The sequence below is a fragment of the Embiotoca jacksoni genome, unplaced genomic scaffold (assembly GCF_022577435.1).
Source record: "Embiotoca jacksoni isolate LCO1_2020_lvr unplaced genomic scaffold, fEmbJac1.0.p SCAF_12, whole genome shotgun sequence".
In the NCBI taxonomy this organism is placed as follows: domain Eukaryota; kingdom Metazoa; phylum Chordata; class Actinopteri; family Embiotocidae; genus Embiotoca; species Embiotoca jacksoni.
The window spans coordinates 7,129,162-7,147,473 of NW_027185252.1; the positions used below are offsets into that span (position 1 = coordinate 7,129,162).

At 42.1% G+C, this 18,312-nt stretch overlaps 1 protein-coding gene across 13 annotated transcripts in view; it reads right to left on the reverse strand.

Moving 5' to 3' along the window:
* The window catches only part of ank3a (ankyrin 3a), a 97,696-nt gene that overhangs the window by 19,746 nt on the left and 59,638 nt on the right, over positions 1-18,312 (reverse strand). For 5 of the 13 annotated variants that reach the window (XM_069144495.1, XM_069144496.1, XM_069144500.1 and 2 more), the window contains 15 exons: positions 15,306-15,429; positions 11,361-11,463; positions 10,384-10,434; positions 9,630-9,742; positions 8,634-8,666; positions 7,529-7,753; positions 7,281-7,435; positions 6,724-6,935; positions 6,254-6,461; positions 5,818-5,914; positions 4,652-4,880; positions 4,354-4,479; positions 3,520-3,642; positions 2,966-2,992; positions 490-571 (listed from right to left, as the gene is read on the reverse strand). In XM_069144495.1, the coding sequence (XP_069000596.1) occupies positions 490-571; positions 2,966-2,992; positions 3,520-3,642; positions 4,354-4,479; positions 4,652-4,880; positions 5,818-5,914; positions 6,254-6,461; positions 6,724-6,935; positions 7,281-7,435; positions 7,529-7,753; positions 8,634-8,666; positions 9,630-9,742; positions 10,384-10,434; positions 11,361-11,463; positions 15,306-15,429 (1,908 nt within the window). Of the gene's footprint in view, positions 1-489; positions 572-2,965; positions 2,993-3,519; positions 3,643-4,353; positions 4,480-4,651; positions 4,881-5,817; positions 5,915-6,253; positions 6,462-6,723; positions 6,936-7,280; positions 7,436-7,528; positions 7,754-8,633; positions 8,667-9,629; positions 9,743-10,383; positions 10,435-11,360; positions 11,464-13,802; positions 13,815-15,305; positions 15,430-18,312 lie in introns of all 13 variants that reach the window. The other 8 variants (XM_069144494.1, XM_069144492.1, XM_069144488.1 and 5 more) reach the window with 4 other exon arrangements.

Genomic DNA, 18,312 nt, shown 5'->3' on the forward strand with positions numbered 1-18,312 from the left:
CAACCCGTTACACATTAATATACACAGCCGCACACAATCATAAAGCCAATAAAAGAGTGAAATGGCCACTAACAGATTGAGAACAATTCAAAAGAATATTTTTATTCAGCATGAATTAAAACAATTTTTGTTCAAATGAAAAATGAACAAACAGACATTGATTCCCAGTGTTTCCACAAATGTAAAAAAAAACATAACAGTTGAAACAGGGAGACATTTTTTTTCAACATGGGGTGGGTAAGCAAAGCGTAACACAGAGTAAACCATGCAAATGTTTGACGAATGACAGATGATAGAAGAGTATGTGTCAGGTTGTAGGAATAAATGATTGATGAACATGTTTTGTCAGGTAGATCTCTTTCTATACTATGAACGAAATGTGTAGACTATATAATGGGACATTTGACACTAAAACGAATTAAAATTGCATAAATATCTAAAATCATCATCAATTAAAAATTTCATGTAAGTAAAAATTGGGAAACTCACTCGCTGCTGGGTCGGTCAAATAGCTGTAGCGCTTACGCAAAGCTAAGGAGGCAAAGGTATGACGTCGTTCGGGCTTTTCAGTCTGAAACAAACAAAAAAGAACAAAAGATGCTTTAACATAAAAAGATGGTGAAATGTGGTTTAACCGATCAAAATTAGGTTGAAATATTAGTATTAATTAAGACGGATATTGTTCATGGATATTGTCCTGTTTTTAGTCCATCAGTACATGCTGCTAGTACTGGGACAACGAGGCAATGCGGATGTACATTAGTGTCCATTCTGGACAGAGATGGACTTTTTCCCTGCGTCTCTTCACTCGCTACATGTCTCAATGTCATTGAAATAAAAAAAAAAAACTACAAATAATATGTGCCTTGTCTGGATGGCCTATTCCAGTAAGTGGTCAACTCGAGCAAAATCCAGCTTCCAGTTGTTTATGGTATATTAAACAAATTATTTGACCCTTTGATTATGAGTGGTGTGTCCATCTTTTGTGCTAGTGACTGGAGTTTGTGTTGCTCTCAGACAAATAACGCTGTTTTTTAAAACTGTGACTACAATCTTTTGCAACCCTTCACCAAGTTGTTTGCCTAACCTTAACTGTACCATCATCACACTGTATATGATTATTGTTGGAATACTTCTTGGAAAATGTTGTCACCGACCTGGGTGTCACGTTGTTTCATGTAAACACTGTGTAGCGAGTGGGTTAATTTAATGAAGTAGAACAGTGGTTCTCAACTGGTTGGGCCATTGTGTGTGGGTCACGGATGTGTGCGTGAAAAAAGAATAGTTGAGGGCAAAAAAAGTCTAACATTTGTTGTGAAGTCTACAGAATTTCAGCTTCTACACTTTTGAAGGACATACATTTCCATGACGCAGTGCGTGTGCGGTATCTGTTTACTAATAGCGTAACATAGACTGTATATAAAAGTGGACTTACTTTCCGGGTCTCAAAAGTGCGGCCAGTGCGGCAGTCTCTTAAAGTGCAATACCACCGGGGGCCACTAGGGGTTGGCTCCAAAGAAGCTCTGGCTACACTGATTCAAATTCAACTTATTTCATGTAATACAAAATCAATAAACTTTTTCCAAAAATTATTGTGGTGTCATTCGCTCATGTCACTCCTCCTTAGTTTTCTGGTGGTCTGTCTGAAAATAATTGCCTCATTAATTCGATATTAGGCCTCAAAAAGCTGTATTTTTAGGGGCGTGTCTGTTTGATTGACAGGCCTGTGGTGCAGTCAGTTTTTCGCTCTCAGTGTGCGGGGCGTAGAGTCCTCTGGTTCGCAATCAGATCGAGTCAGATTCGTGATTCTCTTCTCCCTCAGCTCGTCCAAATATGGTCACTTCTGGCTCAGACATAGCCAAATACCGAACTTGAGGTAGTTAACAAACCCATGGGTGATGTCACGGTTGGTTGCCACTTGTAGCAGAGTCATGACAGTATCGACCAAGACTAACGTTAGCAGTTAGCTCTCATTAGAGAATTTGTACACACGGCTGGGGTAAATTAGGTTTAGGTCTGACTTTTTGTTTAATTCAAGACATATCTGTTTTTTTATTGCTAACTTACTTAGAGTTCGATTTAGAGTTAAATTAGTTTGAAAAGCACATACAGTATGCCTTTAATTCAAGAAAAGTCAGCCCTTTTATTTCATTGGGTTTTCAGCCAAAGTCTCATTTTTGTTGCACTTTTTGTTTGCATATTTTTTTTTTTTTTTAACAGTGCATGTAATTGTAATTGTATATTACTGGCCTGTTTTTTTGAGTGATAAATTGAGAGGCTTAAAAATCTTGTATAATTTGTGTCACAACTCAGTGACGAAGCAAAAATGTGGATTCTGAGGCCAGTTGAGAAGCATTGATGACACATGGTCACTATGTATAATATAAATTCTTTGACATAAAAACAGCCTCAACTCCCTTTAATTCAACTCTCCTATAGATGTTTAGGCATGCAGCTGAGAGAGTTAGTGTTCTTGTTTCACACAAGCCGAGGACAAGGGTGAAGAACAAGGGAAACCCCAAATACAACAAAACATTGACGAAGCGGACAAATGATTAAGAGTTAGAGTTACACCTGTATCTGACCAAAGATACAATAGTCCCTATGAGTTAATAGTAACGATGGAGTCCTGTTGAACATGTAGGAAAGGAAGATAGAGATGAAAAACAAGCTGAAATGTGGCACAGCAACTGGCTCCACTGGACTTGGGATGGAGACAACAGTAAAGAAATCCTTGCTGATTAAAGCAATTGCCATTTCCATTCATGCACTACATGGGGTCACTTTAGCAAAGACGTAGCTGTGTAAAAAAACATGCAGTCAGAAGCATCTTCCACACTCCCAGGGACTGTACAGGGACAAAATATTTGCAACACGCATATTTACTACAGCGACTGCTGTAAAAGCCAACAAAAAGGACGACTAAGAAGAAGCAGCTCCATGTGATGATGAAGAATCTGTTTACCTCATCATCAGGATCAGACTCCATATCCTGTGGTATTTCCAAGATGCATCGCAGGAGAGGAGAGAGATGACACAATGGAGAGCAGGGAAGTTATAGTGAGCGGGGAGGCGAAAAGAAAATTCAGGGGATGAAAATGGAGCAGCAAAAACAACAAAAGGCATCAGAAATAATCTTTGGGATTAATAAAAAATAAACAGCAACATAAAAAAAGCAAAAATAATTACAGTTTCTTGTGATCAATCAACACCACAACAAACAAACAAATGCATTGTTTTTCTGCAAAGTTCTTATGTACCCACAGTAAGCCAGGCAATACAACGAAAGCACAAAGTGCATGTGTGGCTGCATGTGTACATTGTGGGGTCTTATGACTGGCACAGGCTTTAACATTAATGAAAGACACAAGCAGCAGGCAGTCCGTTCTGGACCGAATGAGCTTCAATGGCTTCTCTTGATGCCAGGACAACATTGCTTCCTGTCTGTCCACTTTATTTACATGTAGATGATATGATATGGCTTAAAAGGATGAACAGTTCAAACACTGGTGATCCTACCTTCTTGTGGGTTGGCAGTGTGATATTCAAATTGCATATGGCAGTCTGCGGAAGGCCCTTTGTGGATTTAGGCTCTCTTAGGAAGGAGAGGCGTCCACATGGCTCCTGGCCCATGTCTCGGATCTGGAGAGGACAGCAAAAACACTGCATCACAAGCTAAACCTCACCTCAAAGTGTAAAATGTTAAAAAAAATAAAAAAATAAAAAAAAAGACACAGACTCTCCAGGATTTTTCTTGTGATTATTGCAATCAAAAATGCTCCATTTTGCAGTAGTTTTTCTAAAAAAAAAAAAATCGCAATGTATTTTGCAGAGTTTTAAATTAGTTTTTTTTGTGGTAAAAATGCAGGTAAAAAAAGTTTTAAAAAAAGTTAAGCCAAAATTGTAAGCTACTGCAAATGTTACGGAGATTGCGTAATCCTGCGTTATCTATTGCGATTGCACGATTGAAAATTCCTGAAGGATCTATGCCATTATTTTAAATCGATGTTAAGATGCATCAAGGTAAAACGGCTTTCATTTGTGAGCCTGCATGTCAAAGACCTGGAGAAAAACAACAAGTTACAGTGTGTATGTCCTAACAGTCACAAATTTAAAATGGTGTTGTGTCATGCTTCAGAATCAAATGAAATTTCATTTGATTCTGAAGCATGACAACACCATTTTAAATTTCCTGCACTGTGGACAATGCATCAGTCACTTCAAAAGAAACCTTTATTAACGGAGAGGAAGAGGCTTTCTGGCATGATTTATTTTAGAAAGGAGACAACTGTGAATAGCATACTTCGTAAATGCTAGCAGACAGAGAGAGTGATAGGAAGAAGACATGAATACCTTTACGTTGAAAGGAAGTCGGTTTTCTTTGAAGGAGTAGAAGTTAAAAACCAACTGCTGCCCACTTTTGGTGAGAGGGGACAAGTTGCCATAGCAATCCACGTGGATAGGCTTGCCCTCGAGAACCTGCAGAAGTCCATTGACCAAAAATATATTATCACAGCAGAGATAGGAGGTTAGCAGAGGTTGATGAAATTGATATTGCATTGCATGGATACATATTGGACTTATATTTGTTCCTTATTAGACTCTATTGTTGCAGTTGAGTATTTGCATGTCTTTACGAACTCGACCACACCTCAATATCTTTGCTCCGGGCCACTTCCTCGAAGTTTTCCTGCTGCTCCAGGGTTTTGTCCACCTTGTCGTCCGTCATGCAGAAGCAGCGCAACCGAGCCTCAATGATGTCATTCATCTTGGCGAACACCACAAACTTGGCCAGGTATGGCACGCAGATCAGCTCCCGGTATAACTGAGACGCTAGACTCACCGTCTCAGGAATCTGGTGACAGTCTGCGAGCCAGAACCTGAGGAGGACAGGTCCGAGGGTAGAAGTGGGGGAGAAGAGAGGGATAACAACAACTCCGTAGTGTAAGCAACCATCATGAGTCAAGTCAATAAATCAAACAAGCTGAGTTATTTCTCTGAAGGAGACACATGACAGCAGTGTAGAAATCTAATTACAGGGTGCTCTGTTAATATCAGGCTGCACACTCGGCACATGATTCAAATCTGGTTAGGATGAGAGTTCATGACTTTGCGTGCTGTAACCAAGAAGTTCACTCAGTGAGGTCAGTTTAGCCTCAACAATATATGATTAATGTGACTTTGTACCACTTTTTAGTCAGCCAATAGTTATCAGGAAAATATTGGCTGACTGATTTTCTCTTGATTGAATAATTATTCCATCTCTACGACAGACCATCATGCACTCCATTTACATTAATAGCTACTGGTAACTGTTATTCTGCATAATCTCCAAGGAGAATAAGATAAACAAGACATGACTATAAGGACACAACAGTGAACCAAAAAGGTTGAGAAGGTGCCGAAATAAACTGACAATTTTAGGTCAATTACCTATAGGTTTCTGAAATAATATCTTTCATTTTATTACACCTTTTTATTTTATAGTCTGTCTTTTCTTTAAATTAATCGATTATTGTTAAATCTATAGAAAATATGAACGAATTTCCAGGTGACGTCTTCAAATTTTATATGAACAAAAGTCAAACAAAACAAAAAAAAAAGCTATGATATAAAAGACGGAAACAGAAAAATTATGAGATTTGAGAAACTATTTTTTTTTTAAAGTTGAGTGTTATAGCACTAAATTACCCATTTGTCACATATTTTCCTGCTACAGTCACACTTTCGTAATTTGCTTTAAGAATCAACAGATAATTCTTCATGTATTTAGAAAAATGTCATTACATACAATGTGTGTGTGTGTGTGTGTCTCACCTGGCCGACACATTTGTGGTGAAGGAGACACAGTCAGTTACAAAGGACAGCGGTGTGGTTCCTGTGATGTCTTCCCACTGCGCAGGAGACGTCCCTCCTGTATGAAACAGAGGCCAAAAAATAAATAAAAATGAGCTCACTGCCTTCCCAGCCTGGACAGTGTTTTAGTTTTCATAATCCCATCCTTTATCTTCTCAGTTTTTCATCTCCCCACTATCGACTGGCAGGTTTTGACATCAAAGTATACCTGATGTGACCACAGTTATGACTTGTGTATAACAAATGGATGAACACCCATGTCTGGTGTGACAAATCCAAGGACGGAATGACCGTTTAACTATTTTTATTACATAACTTGGAACTCAAAGATAGTCCTGCAGAGGCCGTTTGGCAATGCTACAGTAGTCATGCTCCAGTTATCGACAGCTCTACTCACCTGTGATGCTGCAGAGCAGACGCAGGCACGGTGCAGCGTCAGCTCGGTGGCCGCTGGGATGGCCTTCTGCCGATCTCGGTGGGACAGGGATCGTCATTGTGATGGGCTTGTGGAACTTCCTCCTCCTGGGCTCTACGGTGACGATGGGGCTGAAGGTGGCTCTGTTGCCGAGGATCGCCCTCGCCATGTCGTCTGGCACAGGCTGGGCCTGAGCAGAAACATAGGAGGACGGAGACGGACAACCGATGAAGACGATGTTGATTCAACTTTGAGAAATGCTCAGTCAGAGCTCTCCTCAATATTCTATCAAATCAAAAAGGTTCCAGGAACGTCAGACGGAATCAAATATTCAACAGAAAATAGGTCAAGGTATAAATAAATAATAAATCAGTGGACAGTATCTGCAAAGAAGAAAAAGTCAAGACGTGCAATGGAATAAATCTGAGCTGATCCAAGCAGTCCTCCTGTACCTGCAGGCCAACACGGATCCTCTTGGTGAGCGCCCCCTGCGGGAATGAGGCCTGGACCATGGGCACAGTGCTGCTGGACAGTAGGCCCCCGTCAGGACCCATGTGGTTCGACTCCTGCTTGATCCGCGACACCACAGCAAAATACTGCGGAAAATCCCTGGTGACGATGCGGCAAATGCGCTTCTTCTCTAACTCAGCAGGACTGTCCAGCTCTGTGACAGGAAATATTATTTTCGTTAATGTGATTCGCAGCAACATTTAATGACTGCCGTCTCTTTTCTAATAAGTCACTAAATACAAATTCTGACTTTTGGTCAGTGTCATTATAAAAAAATGGATTAACAGCTTGACCAAAAAAAAAAGGAAAAACATGCTACTAGAGAGAAAATGAGATTTTCTAGGTCACCAGCTGACGTACAGCCCCGGGTTATGTAGTGTAGGTTTTCCTAAATGGTTCAGCTCACCTTCATCCACTGACTCTTTGCAGGCAGAAAAACTGTGCTTGCACTAGCTATTGTGGGTAAATGTTGGCCAATACTGAATAACCTTCCCTTTACCTTCATCCATTCCAGTGAGCAGGTCGGTGAGGTCTTCTAGTCTGCTGTCGGACTGGTGCTCTTTCCACGTGTCACCATTGTCACTCCTCAACACGATCAGCTCCCTCTCTTTTCCCCGCATCGAACCGAAATGAGGGATCTCCACAATCACAGGACTTAAAGAGAAAACACAACACAGTGGTTATATTTTAAGTACATATTAGAAAAATTCCCCCTTTGATTGTTCCCCTGGCCCGCTAAACACTTACCCGAGGAACTGAGCTCCAGCTGGTCCGACCTCCACCAGCCGGCTGACCAGCCCCTCTCCTTCCACCATAGGTGGGGGGTAGGCCAGCTTGTGCCTCTTGGCAAGGCGGCAAGTAATGCGTGTGGGCGCCGTGCACTTCCTGGGGGGGATGATGATGCGCATGCCGTTGTGGCGGCTGCCTCTCATGGAACCACCACGGGCATCCACCATGAAGCTGACCAAGAACCTGCAGGACGAAAAAGAAACATTTCAGAGGAGGCAAAAAAGAGGGACAAGATGAGAGGGATAAGAGTGAAGCCACAGACACAAGTGAGGAGGACGATTCCCATGCTGTGACCACCATACACCCAAATAAGAAATCAACAAAAACAGAGAGATAGAGAGCAGCAGACAGGACGATAGATAGAAGAAAAACGAAGATGCTTGAGTTCTGAAACTTGGCATTACTCACCTTCACCTGCCTCAATTCAGAACATTAAACACAGTCTGAAACTAAACAGGTTGCTAAGGAGGCTGCAGAAAGTTTAGTTTCCTGTTCTGAGGCTGAAGGTGAGGTCGTTGCCTAAGATTCAGTCGCTCTAAAGCAGCATTCAGTGATCAGATACTAAACATCTCCGCTAATGTCTCACCAAGATAGTTTTAATGTGACTGCCATGTGACGTGTCCTATTCTTCAAATGATGAGCATGTTTTGACATCCCATGAAAATAATCAATGGTACAAATAGGAGGAAGGATGGTTGTAGGCATAAAAAAAACTCTGTTAATGTTTTTATGAATTTTCTTTATGTCTAAAGTCACTAAAATTGTTGTGTTATAAACCTTTTCTATACTGTATGTTATAAATAGCAGAATCCCTGTACGGTTTATTTTTCTAAGTGCACTTTGAAAGCTAGAGATGGCACATCAATGAAAGACCCCCAAACATGTTGACTACACACTTCTAATATCTAAGCAGTGCAAATGAAACACCAGACCACACAGATGAGACGAGCACAGACTGGAGAAGAGAAGAAGACAGTGACGAGATGGAGAGGGAGACAGAGGTGGAGGAAGTGAGTGACATCACTGCGGCATCATGGGTGAAAGCAGCGAACTCAGTCATCACCTGGAGTCATACTGAGGGAGCGGGGAGGAGAGGCTGCAAAATAAACACATGGGAGACAATGCAGGAGGCAAACCCCCAGAACCTAGTTTTAGTATCAGAGTTCCACAATCACTGCTGGGATCTGTATTAACTACTGAAGATGAAGGACGACTAAGAACCACAGGAGGGGAGAAAAAAACAGAAGGGAAACAGAATATATAAGACACACTGAGGACAAAATGACAACGAACTAAATAATATCTAAACAGACACACTGAAAAGGTAAAAAGAAAAAGAACTAAAGAGCCAACACTGGACATGATAGATCCCAATTTTTTTTTTTTTATCTCTAAGTAACACCAAAGAAGTTTCCATTTAAATTCTGTGTATAGACAGCAGTGCATATTTAAAGCAGACCTTAACACTTTATTACACTGCACATATATTAAAAGTATGTGAATGACATGAGAGCAAAATCATCAGTATATCCAAATGAAAGTTATGAGCCACTGAACCATGAGCTCACACATAGCCTGCAGTTTGTTTCTGTAGTGATAGAAATAGCATGATGTCAGTGAACAGTAGGTGGGTTGGGGTGTGGGGTGGATTTGTGTGTGGGGAGGAAGGGCGGGGAGGGGGGGGGGGGGACGACTTCTGGACCATGTCTCTTGACTTATGGTGTGACATGAAAGCTTTGAGGGTGACGTGTGTCTTTGGTTGCCGTAATGTAATGTGTACAGTAACAGCACTGTAGAAATCCCACAGCCCTGCACCTTGTCTGCATCAGTGCTGCAGGGCTCGCTGATTATTGACTCTTTAGGGAGGAGAACAAAAGACAACACAACAGTTTTTGTGCGGTAAGCAAGTAAAATGTGTGATTTTGGCAATAGTTATATGGATGTACATGCAGTTAAATGTGTCTGTATATACACACCCAATATGTTTCACATGTACCGTAAGTGTGTGCATGCTGGTGAACAGATCTTGACTGATCAGAGGAGACAGCACTGGTCTTACCCAGAGTGAATGGGGCTGGACACCGTGTTGTGGCTGTGGTCCACGGTGTCAGGAGTCCAGCTGTAGCGTCGCATACACTCCGAACTGTAGTCCGATCTGGTCACGGCGAGGTGCTGAGTGAAGAAGATCCAAAGATGAAGAGAAGAAAAATAGGAGACAAAGAGAGACTTTAAAGAGGGAAAGAGGAGATCAGAGGAACAAAGATGAAAAGGATAAAAGATGGAGGAGATGAGGAAGATCGACAACAGATAACTCATTTGGCAACATGGAATAAAGGACAGAAAAGAGCTAATTATCAATCACTGCATGGACAGATATGACCCTCCCTTCATTCTTTATGACCCTCGTGTCATGCATGGTATGGAACAAACAGCTGATAACATTTACAGCTTCTCCTTCAATGACATTTGTCACCACTGTCCACAATCTCACCACAGTCGGCACAAGAAGACGCAATAAATAACATACAGTAAATGCACTACGACACTTATGCATTAAAAATACAAACACAACATGAAACAATTATGATGCTGGAAGTCAGCATTAATAAATGATCATGTATGTGAACACTGAATCATGGAGCATGGGAACAAGCGTTCACTGAGCACGGCACTGATGAAAGCTGAGAATGGCAAAGACCCAAAACAAACAAATACACAAAAACCAGAGCGCAAGAGAAATGGGAGCTAAACCACTGTGACTGAAAAAAATAACAAAACTGACGAATGAGTCAGACATCCATCAACGTTTATACCTTATTGAGTGGGTCAACCAAGTAGGAAATGTCTTTACAGACACTCTGAAGCTTAGGGGAGAGGAGAAACAGTTCAGAAGTCGCACTATGGGGTCCACACAAAGGGATTTAAGAGGCTGATTCCACCAAAGAAAACATGATTTTATCTTCTCAAAGGTCAAATAATCCTATGAATTAGGCATCTACATTCAAATGACATGGTGGCAGATGTGACTGCAACTGAAACTGAAATGCAGCAGATTACAATATGATGGCACTGAAATAGATCACAGTATATATGTTTTCAGGTACATATAATGCCAATTTAACAGGAAGTTAATCTGTAAATACTCCAGTTTAGAGTTTGAAAACATTTGGTTTGTGTCATAAAAATTTAGATTTAACAACATATTGTGACTATGTGTAGTTTAAGATCTTGATATGATATTGAACTTGGCAAGATATTGATGATATTGTTTAAAAAGCAAGCAGTTATAGCTAATATTGTTTAAAAAGCAAACAGTTATAGTTTCTGTTTTTGCTTCTGAACAGCAAAACAAGTGCTGGACAGGCAGGACGAGCTCTGTGGTTTTCCATGAGAAAGCAAAGGGGGCCGCCCAAAGCCCTTAGGTTGGAATAAACTCTTCGTCAAGGTGCCATACACTCACCCTCAGCACTTTGGCATGGCCTGAACACTACTTCTGTTCTGACCTTTGTGCAGGACAAGGAAAGCTACCCTGCTCCCTGCTTTAATCTACTGGGCCTGTGTTACGATAAGGTAACGGATAGACAGAGCTCAGAGAAAATGTTGAAGAAAATAAGACGCGTATCAGGGAGTTTGATGAAGAAAAGCTTGAAAAATAGACAGCTGAAGATACCAAAGAGGAAACTGGTTGAACACAGACTGAGAGAAATAGATCAATGTTGAGTAGAGACGGTAAGAAAAAGGGCAAGAAGAAAAACAAAAGATGAAGAGGATGACAAGAAACAGATCTTACCGTGTCCTTGGTTGGGGCCAGAATCTCCTCAATCATCATGCTGTCTCGTGCGAAGGAGCTCCGGTTGAGTGTGTTCGACCTATCCGAACTGAAGGAGCGGAGGCTACATGTTACCACGCAACCCGGTGCCGCGGGCAACAACAAGTGACGGGCAGGGGGACCATGGCATAAAACAAAAAAAGCAAGGAATCCATTACTATATGCAACCTCCAGGGAACCAATTTGTTTTACTTCGTGGACAGAGAAGTCCAAAAGTAAGAAGTGGAAAAATAGAGAGAGGCAGAAGAGCCCGCATTTGAACGAAGGATAAGATACTGCAGCAGGTTATTCAGAGATGGAAATGAGGAGTGAGGTCAGTTTGTTTGCATTAAGAGATAGAGGGAAAGCGGAAGAGGAGACGTGGGCAGACTGACAGAAAACTCTTGGGATTATTTCTATATAAAGGTGTGGCCGGTGCACGTCATAAACACGGATGTAACTAAGTGTGTCTACATGATGGAGTATGACAGATTAGTGGACTGTACGTATGTGCACACGGCTGTCAGGGTGTAGATCTTAATGACAGAAAAAGAAAAAAAAAAGATTCTCTCAAAGGTATTTCAACTGTTAAATCTCAGTTGAGCTCAAAGACTGACATGACTTTAGTCTAAGATTAGATGACCTAAACCTGTTTCAGAGCAGCGAACACACAAAAAAAGGGAAGCTAGTCTTTTCTATCTGTCTTGCTGCAGTCTGCTTCTATGGCTGTGTGGTGACGTGTGACTATTTTTGCAGCCTCTCGGACTCAATGCGGTGCTGTAAGTTCCTTTCAGGGTGTTTTTCTCTTGTGCTGTTTTTTTTTTTTTGCTACAGGGATTTGATCATTGCAGAAGAGCCAAAATGTTTGTGTGGATGCACAGTCATCTAAAATGTATTTTTCATGTGTGTCTAGACTCCTAAATGTCACATATGAGGAGTGTGTGTGTGTTTGTTTGTTTGTTTTGTATGTTTGGGCATGATCAAGGGGCTTGGAAAAACGATCAAATGAGCCAGCAACAAAGCTGGACCAGTCTGTGCTTTATTTTTCTCTGAGTGTGTACTGTATGCGTGTCATGATGCGCCATGTGTGTGAGCGCAAAGGAGGGAGAACGGGTGAGCGAGGGGGGAGAAACTGCAGAGCTCAGCGTGTTTGAGTGGGCACACTATTCAGCACAGAGAGAAGCCCTTTATTCAGCACGGCCTGCCTACCCCGCCGTCGAAGTTACCAAGCAACTCTGTGCAGACTGAATGGACTCGCTGGCATGGCAGCACAGCGCTAACCCCCCCACGAACCCCCAACCCCCACCCCCCTCCGTTCTCACCCAGACCCCGCTTGTTCTTCGCAGCTTCCTCCTCTTTCTCATTCTGTCCATCCTCCTCTACTCCCTGAACATCAATGCTTTTTTCTTTTCCTTCAGTGTATCCGTCCTTCTTGCTCATTCTATTGCTCGGTTATCTATTCCTGCGCGTGATGCTGTCCCATCATCTCTTCCTCTCTCTGCTATCTCCCTTTCAGAGTCCAGTTGCTGTGCAGTTCACGTTACCCTCGGCTCAATAAGACTTTTTTCCTCTGTCTTGCTGCTTTTCCTCTCACCACATCCCTATCTGCCACTCTCTTTCCACACCACCATATTTATTTCACTGGTGATCACACTCAGACTGCCATGCTTTCAACTACACGATCTAAAACCTTTAGGTGTATATCAGTCTTCTGATGGTTGTAAGAAGGCATCTGTGTGGGCTCAAAGATACAACTGCTGACAACTGAGTCATTGTGCATCCATGTGAGGGTTGCGGGAATGTTTGTTTGTTGTCTGAAAGTCTGTCAGTTGGGGATTTCGAAAGGCTGGGTAAGTTTCCATCTCTGCAAACCATAATTTAACAGCAAGAGTCGTCGCAAATAGTGTGGATAAAAAGAGAAGGATTATTAACACACTGGTGTGTTTGATCCCTGGAAGTTACACTTAGTGACACTCCAAAAATACAAAGTGCCACTTAAGAACAAGCCACGTCGAAAAAGTTAGGGGATTAGTCCACGTAACACAAACCGAGGAAAAGGCTACACAAAACACGAGTGCTGCTTTTATTTTCTCATGTCCAGCAAAGACGGCCTCTTTTCCACACCTGGATCAAAAAAGTACAAACACTCAGATTTGCAGATACGATGATTCTGTTCGACTGATGAGCAAATATGGTGGAGGGTTGATCGGCTAGGGTTGAGTGGCGACGTCAAAATACAACACGCCGACAACAACAACATGACAACTCTGCTACCACAAACAGCAACACCAATGAACAATGAGTGACCGGTGGTTTGGGTTAAAGGTTTTATGGGTGTAGTGGTATATGGATCACATGGGGAGAGAAACCATTGACAGCTAATGTTGCCTACCACTCCTACTACAACTACTACTCTTTTCTTACCTGATTCTAGGGCTAGAATGAGGGACAGGGTGCAGGAAAACAAGGAAAAGAACAAAATAGAAAAGTGAAAAGCAAAGCATTTTTGAAGACATTCGAGCATGATGTGGCTTTTTTTTTTTTTTTTTTTTTTTTTTTTTTTTCCAACATGACATTGATGCTGTGCTTTTGCATGGTTGCACGCTTCGACTATAAGTCGTTTCGTTTTCCAGGTTTACATGAGCGTGTGTTTGTGTGCGCGCAGCCCAGTCAAAAAGCAAACCGTGCAATGTCCATGTCATCAACAGAAAGGTAAGGAAAAGAAAGGAACTTTGCTCAGCATCATACATTCATTGATCAATAAATTATTCTATGTATTTCACAGCATTACATTCACACCCTTGCAAAGAGACACGTCAACAATTTAAAAAATCTGTTTCAGTTTACCAACTGTTTTGTTAATGCATATGCAATGACATAAAAGCAGCAATAAACATCTTGCAGTAGCAGTTTCCGTATCTGTAGCTGTGTTTTGTTGTGGAATAGCACATTAATTATTATTAAGAAACAATTTAAATATGTATTCTATAAGCACAGCAGTCCATATTCATGACTCACACTGCTCATGAATGGAAAGATAAAACAACAGGCATTTCAATTTAAACCCAAATATTGTTACAAGTCAAACTTCAAACCGTTAAACATGGTCCTCATCCTGTTATTCTCTTATCATATTCCTATTTCAAACTGCTAACAACAATTCCCATAATTGTTGCCTGTCAAAACTCTTTCCAGCATCCGTCACCCCATCAGATAAACGTGTTTCCATGGAATCTCTCCATGTAATTCAGTGTTTCCCTTGTTTGCTGTGCCCTGCTGATGTTAGCAGCTTCCTCTCACAGTTTGTGTCGTTGTTTTTTTATCAATGCAGCCATCACGGCGCATCTGCCATCTGTCAGTGTGGCTACAATAGACTCCGGCGCTGCACAACACTCGTCCTGATGTGTTTTCACTGAAGCCTGCCAGTTTTCCACGACATACTTTGTTCATTGTTTCAAACTGTAGTCACCCTGAGGTGCAGCTGTTCACTCAGAGGATCAAAGTTACAGCTTGATTCTCTCATACTACACGGCCATTTGTAATTTCTTTCGCCCGGGTTTGAATGAGGTCACACAAAACGCTGAATCATTTTGTCAGGTTGAATCATTAGATGGCAACTTTCCTGCTGCTTTCTCTGGCCATTTCCATTATTCTGTTTGTGTGTGTGTGTGTGTGTGTGTGTGTGTTTGTGTTTGAATATATATATGTGTGTGTGTGTGCTGGAGGGACCTTTACATTGTATAAACTGTACCAGACTAACATACACTACACATGCCACAACAGATATGGATTCATAAATCTGTGTATTTAGCATGACACCACAGCATCAAAGGCAAATATAATGCCAGTAAAAATATACGTGTTGGGTGAAACAATTGACAGCAGTGCAGCTTTCATGTGCCTCTATTAAAATTAAGAGGTGCCTACCTGGCTGAGCGGGCTCCTATGCTGAAGCCCATGTACCCCTCCTGAGGGAGAGAGTCATCCCCCAGCTCTTTGAGGTCCTGAGGCCGCAGGTATTTGTCCGTGTCCCCTGTCATCGCATCCTCACCTGGTGGAGGGATGAAATCATAAAATCTTCTTAATTACCTCAAAAGCTGAATCCGAGCAGGAGAGGGGCGATGCGGCACCCCAACAAAGACAAACAAGCCCTCACTGCCGAAACAAGTCTCTCTCTTATTCGATTAGAGTACCGAGAGAGGGCCTTTGATCATCATCAGCACCACTCTGTCGTTCAACACAACCTATATCACTGCAACTACATAGCCCACAGCAACTTTTCTTTTTAGTCTATCCATTTGATTGGGGCACGACAACAACATGAAGCTGAAACACTGAGCAGCGCCGATGCTGGACTGTTTGAGAGGTTAGACGGTGATAACCTGAGAGATAATGCCATCAGAGGCAGCAGCAAAGCCACTTTGCGGTATACCTAGAGCTCTCCTGTAAAACCAAACGCAGCTCCTTTCACAACACCCAAAGACAGAGCGCAGCACAGGGTTTAATAGCAACCAAAGCCTGATCACAAAAAGCAAAGAATACGCAGAAAGTGCACCGCATCGCACCTCGATCGGCGGACCGGTGGACGATGACACGCCGGTCAATGAAGCCGCCGGAGCGGCTACAATGTTTCCCCTTCTCCCTCATGTCCGGCTCTGTCCTGCCTGCAACACTCTGCTCCTTCACCGCAGCCCCTCCCCCTACCTTCAATACTGCCGCACTCCGATCAGACGCCACCGCCGGTGTCAAGCTAGATAACGCCAAATGAAAGAGTTTCCGGTGTCAGATTTCAAAATAAAAGCGACGGTGAAAGGGTTTTAGTTGTCACAACTAAGTTTTGACAGTGAAAATAACAAATACCTACTATTAAGTAAAAGTCATAGAGTCACGTGACCGAGTAATATCCCCAACAGTGTTACATTTGCATAGGACGATCAATGATAACTTATAGCATACAGCCAATATCTGTTCATTCAGTATTGTGAATTGTTCCAAAACTAACCTAAAGAGTATGCTGTGAACATTTAAAACCAGTACAAGTGAAGAGACGACACATGCAATCATAATGACAAATTGAAATATGTTTCCAGTGAAGAAACATTATCTCTGCACATCCATTTTAGTCTGGTGCCTCCCGTGCACTTTTATTGTACAACAGTGACTCAAAATAAAACAGTATATGTTACCCCTTTGCCATCCATTTCCAAAACTCCTAGAAAGAAGCAAAGGAACTTAATAATACTGGCGGTTTTCATTGAAGGCAGGCTGCATAGCGATACCTTGATTTTATTTTGATGGTAAAATTCATAACCTAACTTCCTGTGCTTTTCTAGCCATTTCTGTCTGACTTGACATTACTGGAAAACAATCGGCTCCCCGCTGCTATGATAATGTGTCACCGTCCCATTCAAGCTCTCTCTCTCTCTCTCTCTCTCTCTCTCTCTCTCTCTCTCTCTCACACACACACACACACACACACACACACACACACACACACACACACGCACGCACACACACGCACACTTCTATTGTAGCCTTTAAAGCTGAAGCATCTTCTGGAACACTGTCCCTCTTTCTAACACAAAACAAAACGCTAAAAGTCTATACAAAAACCTCAAAGCTGAGTGAATTGCCATCTGGACATGGAAGAGAACTACAAAGAATAAAATATAAAAAAAATAGCCTAATAATGAGTGACAACATTTTACATCGGATCTCACATCATCTCACTTTTCTACTTCCTATTAACGCACCAGCTACTGAAATTTCTTTTGATGCCCTTACGACTTACCTTTGTCCATCGCAGCCATATTGATCACAACCCTGCTTATATGTTCTGAGTAATTTCTCTAAAACGCCACAAAACGTCTCCGGCTCAAAAAGGTAAATCCAGAGAGAGAGGTTAAGACTACCAAGTAGTCCATTCAGTGGTCCTGGTGCTGACGGAAAAAGTTGCCCTCTCTTCACTTCAAACACTTCACTCCACTCCAACCAAGTTGCGTGTTTGCTGCTGGTGCGCACATCTCCGCCGCTTTCACCTCCGCAAAGAAATAAAATCCAAACTCTTTTGGGGTTTTGCGTCCCCTTGCTGCAAAAAACGGGACACAGTGCTGAATAGAAACCCTAGAAGTCCAAGCCATCTGACATCGGCGGCCACAAGGGAGTTAATTCTCCTGCAGGCGGCTCAAAAACAGCTCATCTCATTGGATTTCAAGTGAGCGAGAGAGAGAGCGAGTGAGAGAGAAAAAGAGAGAGAGAGAGAGAGAGAGAGAGAGAGAGAGAGAGAGACACAGAGACTCCATGTGTCCCTGCCACAGCATCCACACAGTAAACTCCGGTTGAAGAGCGTCAACAGGCCGCGATGGAAGTGTTTACCGCTCTGTGGTGAGCACAGTCAGCTGACAGGGCGTTTGAGCAAAGGCTTGGGAACATCAGTGAAGGAGACAGTGAGGAGAGAAGAAGAAGGAAACCCTCACTGAACAGTGCTCTGCCTTTTCTTCCTCTATTTTTTTATTCACTAAGGGGGGCTAGTGGCATGGTGCCAAAATCATGATGAAATAAAACGTTTTTAAAACTCTTGAGCAACATTTTTCTGCGCAGTTCTTCCGTCTACGAGTTTCACGCAATGACTAAAACTTGCATAAGAAGTCAAACAAATTATGAAAGAGATATTTTTAAAAGACACAACAGCAACTGCGGTATCCTCGATTGTGGAGATACTCTAGGCTGTGGTGACAACAGAGCACAACAAAGAGTTAAATTGTATAGATAGCACGATTAGTGGCTATAGTGGCCTGTAGAAAGCATGAGATGAGCGTGATTGCACAGGCAGGCCACAAACACGCAACAGCCAGAGAGGTTTAAGTCACTCCAACCTGCAGTTTAATAGGATTGGCTTCCTCCATGTGGGATTAAAGAGAGTTGTGGAAACTCT